Raw genomic sequence first — 8,180 nt, 5'->3', positions numbered from 1 at the left:
GGGTGCAGTTGGCTCTGCCTATTGCTTCGTCGCATTGGCGACTCATATTCATCCTGGAGTCAGTCCTGACTCCAAGATCCCTCTCTGCCTCTGTCCCTCTTTGCATCTCAGTCTTCTGTTAGTAATATGGATGTATGGTAATATTTCCTTGCTTTCACTGCAGTGCTGTGAGGATTTTGAAGAAATTGTTAAAGAAATGGAAAACTTTATATTCGTAATATTCCTAGTATCTAGGTAATTAAACAGTCCCTCATGGTACAGCACGTAGAGCAAAGGACAGAAAGCTGGATCTTGTCGCAAAGAGGCAACAAGCGGATACAGGCACAGGAGAGCACAAGGAAACAGGGAAACATCAACTGCTCAACAACAAATTACAGGAAACCAGCTGCCTTAACTGTTGCCAGTCTTTTTTCCCTTCTTAAGGGCATTAGAATAGAGGAGAATTTTAAGGGGAGATTTGACATATGTAGGTAAGTCTTGAGGCCTTAGCATTTTTAAGTGGGTCAGGCAAAAATGAACAGAGCTTTATGGGCTGATCTGGTAGCTCTTATTCCATGTTTACTTCCATTGACCTCCTCTCATCTCCCCCTCCAATCCAGCCGCCTTTGTGGTGAGGAATTTTGGGTCATTTTACCCCATTTGTTGTAACTGTGTTTCCTCATGTCTGACTGGGAGTCTCCAGCAATGGGGACTATAGTCTGTAGTGCTGCGTGTTGCTCTTCTATTTTATATTTTCCTCACTTTAACTATTTCTTTTCCACAGCTGTGGAACAGTTATTTCCACTTGGCAGTAGCTTTTCTCACTCATGAATCCCTCCAGCTAGAGAACTTCTCACAAGCCAAACGCAACAAAATTATCAAGAAGTAAGTTTGAAGCTAATTGTACTCAGTCATTGTTGCTTTTAGAAAAGAAATAGCTAAGAACATCCTACAGAATCCAAAGCTGAACTCTGTTCCTGGCCAGGTAATGATACAGCCACACAATGGTCTATGCATGTTTATGTTGGTTCATTTTAAAAGAAAGAAATCGTTACAGAAAAAGCTGTACTACTGCAGGGTCTGAGATAGGAGGGTAGTTGTAGCCTTAGTTCCCAAAATAATAGATTAAATGCTTCCCCAGCCATAATGCAGGAAGGACAAACTAAAACCACCAAGTACAAGGTCAAGCTAATAGATTCTATGGGTGGGCTGGTAAATTTTGCTGACAGCTTTGCAAAGTGCATTTCAAAGCATGTGGGCTTTTCATCTTTCTTTCTTTTTTCTTTCTAGATATGGGGACATGAGGAAAGAACTTGGCTTCAGAATAAGGGATATGTGGTACAACCTAGGTAAGTTCCATATACATACAATGACTTTTATTTTACCTCTGAAACTGCATTTAAATTTTTTTCTCCGAAACCTGACTTGTTTGGAGTTTGTGGTTATCCCAACCGCGCAGGTCATATATCCGTACAAATGATCCTTTCTTTTTTTTCTGGAAGCAGACTTGTCTTAGGCTCTCCTTGGAAGTCCAGGACATTGCATTACTGTTGTCAGTTGTATGTCAATCCAAACTTATATTCATGAGTTCACATAGAGATCTTTCCAAAGTGTTATGGCATGTGAAAATCAAAAATGGGACTTGCAAAAGTGTGTTGGTGATTTAGGAGTGCATGTGACATTGATTGTTGACTATATTTTTTAGAATCCTTTTATGAATTCGACTGAATATTTAGAGCTAGAATCCAAAAAAGCTGCAACCAAATTGTTGTCACGCATGCAGAGAACTCCTATATTGTTTGCCTGAACCACCTTATGATTACCTTGACATGACTGATATAGCTGTGGATGCAAGCATTTCACAGCATCTTCAAGCACTTGCCTTTCGTTAATTGGAGGCTGTGCCTAACCTTGTCTCTTCCATAGGCCCTCATAAGATCAAGTTCATCCCATCGATGGTAGGTCCAATCCTGGAGGTAACCCTTACTCCTGAACCAGAGCTGCGGAAGGCGACTATCCCCATTTTCTTCGACATGATGCAATGCGAGTTCAACTTTAGTGGGAACAGAAACTTCCATATGGTAAGGGACCCTGGACTCATCAGGGCAGATGTTTCATGACATGTTTTCTTTCCTGTTTGCCAAAAATAACTTTTAAAAGCCTTTATGCACATATAGCACGGAGCACTCTGGGATGCTTTTGCATTGCACTTGGAACAGGAACAGAGCCAGGGCTCTTGGGTTTTCTTTCTTGGTTGTGCTATTCAGCATCCTTGGCTTAGTCAATTCACTTCTGTGTTCCTGGGTGTCTACACCTGTGAGTGGATACTTCATAAACTAATGTTAACTGTCCACATTTATTGTAGCAATAGTTCTCATAAGGCAGGCTTTTTTAACTAAAAATATTAAGTTGCTGTCATGCGAATTGGTTGAGAATGAAGTCTCCCACTTCAGATGGTAATAATTCATAGCCCTTGGCCTCCTTAATCTGAGAATCATAATACCTCAGCAAGTACCAGTCTCCCCATTTTATTGAATGAAGAAGGGTGGCAGTGAGACGTGAAGCAACTTGCCTGAAGCTACATGATGGGCAGAGTTGGGAATAAAACCTGGGTCTCGAACTCCCAGTCTTATGCTAATTCCACTGGACCTTTTAGTTTATTGCTAGTCAGAAAACACTGGTAGGGAAAGAAGAGAAAGAAGGCCCTTATTTTGTCCCCGGTTATCTTTTCAGCTGTAACAATTGTTAGTCGGGGCTTCTCTTCCAGTTTGCCTCATGGGATGCTAGCCATTAGCATCTCAGCTGGCAGGCTGGGGACACTTTAGTTATGCTGCAGACATTCTTCTCCCTGGAGATGGTAGGAATCATTCATCCAGGAGGCAGCTGCCTTGACATTCTGCATTTCAGACAGAGGAGACTGTTGTCAAATGTGACGCACATCTCCCTGAGCACTGTAGGCATGTCAGTCCTTCCCCAGTTAGACCTCAGCTCAAATACTCATAGGGGTGTCATGTCCCACAGGGTCATTGGTCTTATGGCCTTATCTGCCCCAGGATTTTCAAGAACTGCTGAAAATCTTGGGAAGTGCTTAAATACCATGGATTCTTAGAACGCAAACATTTGATCCTGGTGGTAATTGAGTTCTAGCTGTATAAACACCCGGGTATCGTGGGGCAAGGCTGCCTAAACCTCTGCAGGTTTGTCGTCATCGCTTGAAGCATGAATGAGACTCTGTTTACTCAGGGTCCCTCCTGTGTACATGCACACAGGATTAGCCTCTTCAGCAAACCTTTGTGCGTCAAGACGTTCCTCTCAACATCGTATTTAACAGCAACCTCACTGAGTGCTTTGCTCTCCTTTGAGAGCACTGAATGAGGAGACATTTGTTAGGATCAGGGAGACGTATCCCAGTGGGTCAATTTCTTGTGCCTATGAAACGGAAGAACAGCTACTCAGATTTCCATGTTCCTTCCCTGTCATCTTTGTTTCTGTTTCATTATTTTTCCTCTGCTAAAATAATAGAAGCATCGATGCTTTAGCTTGCTTATTGAGATCAGTGCCTGGTGCTGGTGCAGTTTGGGAACACCTGCTACAAATATGACATTTCGTGCTGTAGGAATTTTATTTTAATTTGGGTTTATTTTTTGCTGCCTTAGTTTGAAAATGAGCTGATAACCAGACTGGACCAAGAAGTTGAAGGGGGTCGAGGGGATGAGCAGTACAAGGTTTTGCTGGAGAAACTGTAAGTGTCCAAAATAAGAGATGGCATGCCATTGTCCCCAGAGGACCATGCTAGAATCATAGAAAGTTAGGGTTGTAAGGGACCTCAGCAAGTCATCTAGTCCAACCCCCTGCTCAAGACAGGACCATCCCCAACTAGAACATCCCAGTCAAAGCTTTGCCTAGCTGAGTCTCAAAAGCTTCCAAGGATGGAGATTCCACCATCTCTCTGGTTAACCTGTTCCAGTGTCTTAATTCTTCCTAATATCTAACCTAAACTTCCCTTGCTGCAACTTGAGACCGTTGCTCTTTGTTCTGTCATCTGCCACCGCTAAGAACAGTGTAGTTCCAGTGGAGTGCATCACAGCATCCCCCTTTGTTTGCTGCATCTGGTATCAAGTGCATGCCACTTCACTTGGTGTGTCTATTGGTTTCCCACCAGCAGAGGGTGGGGTGACAGGTGGATGAATAATGTATCACACAACAAGTCACATTGTGTGATGAATATATCACACAATGGGTCAGCGGGAAAGATGAGAATAGAACTCAGGTTCTGGTGAAATGTACTTTGATTTGATAACTACCAGTTTAACGTGAATAACAGGTGTTTGTGGACACTGCACTCTGTTCTCTTCTAGCTGATAGGTTTCTGATGAACAGGGCAGGGAAGCTTGGACACCTCTGTTAACAAAGATGCATGCAACACCATTAAGATACTTTTTAGTAGAAGTATGGTTCAGAGCCTTAATTGAATCTCTCTGTCCTTCTCTTTCTCTCTCGTTTTTTCCTCTCTCTGATACACCTACAGCCTGCTGGAACACTGCCGGAAGCATAAGTATCTGTCAAGTTCTGGAGAGGTGTTTGCTTTACTAGTCAGTAGTCTGTTGGAAAACCTATTGGACTACAGGACCATTATGAACGATGGAAGTAAAGAGAACCGCATGAGCTGCACTGTCAATGTTCTGGTATGGAGAAGGGCTGTGATATTATTGACTATTATTCTGGTATGGAGAGAGTCAATAAATAAGTTTATTGACTTATTTTGTGCAATTCAGAATGAATGTGGCAGGCTTAGCACACCATCAGAAATATTTATTCCTGAATAAGTGGGATTTTCAGAAATGCTCAGTACTAAATTTACTCTTCCTCTGTAAAGGTCAGTAGGAATGGTACAACAGGCTTCCCTAGTAGTTAGATTAATACAGAGCATATCTGAAAATCCTATCCTAAACCTTGATCTGTTTCCACTAGATGTCTTAGCTAGTCCTGCGTGAACAACTTTGAGCAAAGTACAACAGTCCCAAGGGAAGTATTTGCTAAAAAGTGCAATGTGGGAAGGGTTGTGCAATACTGTGAAGGGTCTCCTACCTACCTGTCTGTCTCACCTATTGTCTCCCATCACCTCTGATCCTCACTGCCAGGCGTTTGCTTTTCCACAGACCTGCTTTATGCATATTGGCTTCTATTCCATCCGGGAGAACACAGAACAACATTAGGCTCTCCCTGTGACTTAAGACGGGTGTTTGTGCCTGAAAGCTTGCAGTGAATATTTTCCCCAACTTTTCAGTTGGTTTAATAAAAGATATCACATTGACCCAAAGAACCTTGTCTGAAAGGTGTGATTTACTTGAGTATGGTGGTAAGGAAGGCGACATAAGTAGCTAAGATGGTTAGATGAGTTGCCTGCTCAGTCTGCCTCCTTATAGACTGACAGTTTTTCTTTACATTAGAGTGACTTGTTATTTTCTTGGCAGAATTTTTATAAGGAGAAGAAACGAGAGGACATATATCTCAGGTAAACCATTTCATTTAGTAAAGTCATTTTATTTTTCTTGGGTCTCATTTATGTCAAGTTCAGGCACTTGCATCTCAAATCTATGCTGACTTTTTTTTTTTTTAATTTATCCAGGTATTTATATAAACTCCGGGACTTGCACAGAGACTGTGAGAACTTCACAGAAGCTGCAAACACTCTCCTTCTCCATGCAGAGCTTCTCCAGGTGACTCATGAAAGGCAATTTTGGTTTATTTTGCAAGGTTTGGGGGAATTTTAACTTGGATAGGGAAGGAAAAAGATGAACAGTGTAAAACTCATGCCACTAAAGACTTGCAAGATCAAAACAGGGGTGCAAAGAATAGGTAATGTGCTATGTGTTTCAAACTCGGCCATGGCATAAATCAGTGCTAAGTTGTGTGTGTACTATTAGCAAACACTCGTACAACCACACGTACACAAATACGCGCATGCATACCAGTGCTGAATTTCTTTCCTGGACTGTTGAGGGCGGTGTAGGAGTAGAAAAAGGGAATTGGAGCAGAGTGCTTATTCGTAAGTGTTCCTGTGAATTGTATTGCTGTGAAGTCTTGTTTTCCCAATTCATTTTATGAATTTGGATTTTGTACTTATAAATATGCAGTAATTTAATTGGACTTGTTCAAATGTGGAAACTGTTACTTGGATTTAGGAATTGCTTATTTCAGTTTGGTTTAAACTTGCTTCTTATTGACTTGCATGGAAAAATTCCAGGTTTGAACTGAAGGAAGAGCATCTGTGTAGTCCTTTTCTTTGATCAGTTTACGTTATCATGAACCAAAGTGAAAGGTACAGCTTTGCAGGCAGACAGATTGCTACAGCCATTTTGTACTACAACCAAATGCCACTTGTCTCTAAAAGTCTCACAATTCTGCTACTTTTGCTTGCTCCACATACGCTTTTAACATGTAAGCAAAGAGTTGCACCAGCTTAGCTCAAGGGTTGTTTCAAGCTGGTTTACTTAAGCCACTCTTGTCTGTGTAAATCTGTCAGATATTACTTCAGCATGTCAGTAAATTTGTACATGCAAGATAAGCTACTGTATCAGGTTTCAGATTTGATTTAAATATGCCAGTGCCAAAAGTACACGAGTTAAATTGACTTTTTAAAAAACTGATGCAAGTTAAACTGATGGTACATCTGTGGGTAAGGTTTTCTACCTGTTTTCAGACCATTTATGCTTGTAGTATAACTTACATTTGTCTGTGCATTACTGCTGATTTGGCTCAGATAAATCCACCCAAGAGTTAGCCCACTCGGTAGACTGTAGTTTGTTGAGCGCATCTTAGGTGTTTTCAGTTGTCTGTTTTTTTTTCTCTTCTTAGTGGTCTGATAAGCCATGTGCCCACTACCTGCTGCAGAAGGACAGCTATTATGTCTACTCACAACAAGAACTCAAGGAGAAACTCTACCAGGAAATTATCTCTTATTTTGACAAGGGCAAGGTCAGTCACTCCATGCAGTTTGAATGGGCTTTGACAGAACACGGGTAAATAATTGAATGGGTGAATTCAGTTAGCAGAAGCTGGATTTCAAAGAAGGGCAAAGGTGGCATCACAGTAGAGCCTTTGTATCAATCAGTGAAAAGTTATAAGGTTGGGACTGTCAAGAAAGCTTTTGAATTTCAAGAAGAACCTAGGAGGCATATGATTTCTTCTCTCCAGGTCTCAATCTCCCTATGAAGCCTGATAGGGAAACTGAGGCACAAAGAGAGGAAATTGCCTGTGCAAGATCCAAGAGTATCAGTGTTGCCACTAGGACTAATGACAGTGGCTCTTTGTTAATCATCGTGGGTGCATCTACACATGAAATTAACATGACTCAATAATCTCCAGAGGTGTTTGAGCTGGAGTCTGCTGCTCCCAAGTGCAGCATCTACACATGTGCCTGGGACAGCAGCAGTTTTTGCTGGGGAAGAACAGCCCTGGGCTACCAGCAGGCTCGGCAGGTCAGCCCCATGCTATGGGTGGTGGCATGGGGTGGCGGAGATGCTAACTGGGACATGAGGGTGCTGAAGTGAGGGGCCATGTGGAAGACAGCCACCTGCACTTTAGCACTTTCCTGCCCCAGGCAGCCCCTGTCACTGTCCACGTGTGCATTTTGTCACACTTAATTATTCCACCAGTTGCACTTAATTACTTACAGTAGAGTTAATTTACTGTACCCTAATCCTGCCAAATGTGTAAACAGTGACACTTTACTGCGGACCTAATTAGTCAACTCCGCAGTAAAGCGCACATGTAGATGTACCCTCTGAGATCTACAGATGAAAATGTGTCGTCATAATCATAATAAGAAAGCCATGTTTAATAAAGAACTACCCAAATTAAAGTTAGCTGACAGTTTCTGTGGTAAAAAAAAAAATGGCTAAAGCAATCATTCATTTCTGTCGTTGTTGCTTTGTTTCTCTTACCTGCAGATGTGGGAGAAAGCAATCCAGCTAAGCAAAGAATTGGCCAACATGTATGAGGACAAAGTATTCGATTATCAGGGGCTTGGTCATCTTTTGGTAAGACACTTGTTTTGTTTGGGATGCTGCATATCAAGTAGTTCAGGCCCAACATATTTATCATTTATTTAAGCAATACATATTTTTGCAAAGCTTAATATTAGGGGAATATTTTTATACTTTTATTTTAAGTTTTAGTATAGGTATTAGCATAGCAAA

The 8,180-nt window shown here is 41.6% G+C and overlaps 1 protein-coding gene across 1 annotated transcript in view; it reads left to right on the top strand.

Moving 5' to 3' along the window:
• Positions 1 to 8,180, top strand: part of DOCK5 (dedicator of cytokinesis 5) — a 122,217-nt gene that overhangs the window by 87,195 nt on the left and 26,842 nt on the right. Inside the window, exons 30-38 of the mRNA XM_019504075.1 lie at positions 764 to 864; positions 1,270 to 1,328; positions 1,906 to 2,060; positions 3,636 to 3,721; positions 4,508 to 4,664; positions 5,454 to 5,494; positions 5,609 to 5,699; positions 6,838 to 6,957; positions 7,932 to 8,021. Coding sequence (XP_019359620.1) covers positions 764 to 864; positions 1,270 to 1,328; positions 1,906 to 2,060; positions 3,636 to 3,721; positions 4,508 to 4,664; positions 5,454 to 5,494; positions 5,609 to 5,699; positions 6,838 to 6,957; positions 7,932 to 8,021 — 900 coding nt within the window. The remainder of the gene's footprint in view (positions 1 to 763; positions 865 to 1,269; positions 1,329 to 1,905; positions 2,061 to 3,635; positions 3,722 to 4,507; positions 4,665 to 5,453; positions 5,495 to 5,608; positions 5,700 to 6,837; positions 6,958 to 7,931; positions 8,022 to 8,180) is intronic.

Source organism: Gavialis gangeticus, unplaced genomic scaffold (assembly GCF_001723915.1).
Source record: "Gavialis gangeticus isolate Ggan-Ray unplaced genomic scaffold, GavGan_comp1, whole genome shotgun sequence".
NCBI classification, from domain to species: Eukaryota; Metazoa; Chordata; order Crocodylia; family Gavialidae; genus Gavialis; species Gavialis gangeticus.
The sequence above is the reverse complement of the archived record's forward strand: the minus strand, read 5'-3'. Positions and strand labels throughout refer to the sequence as shown.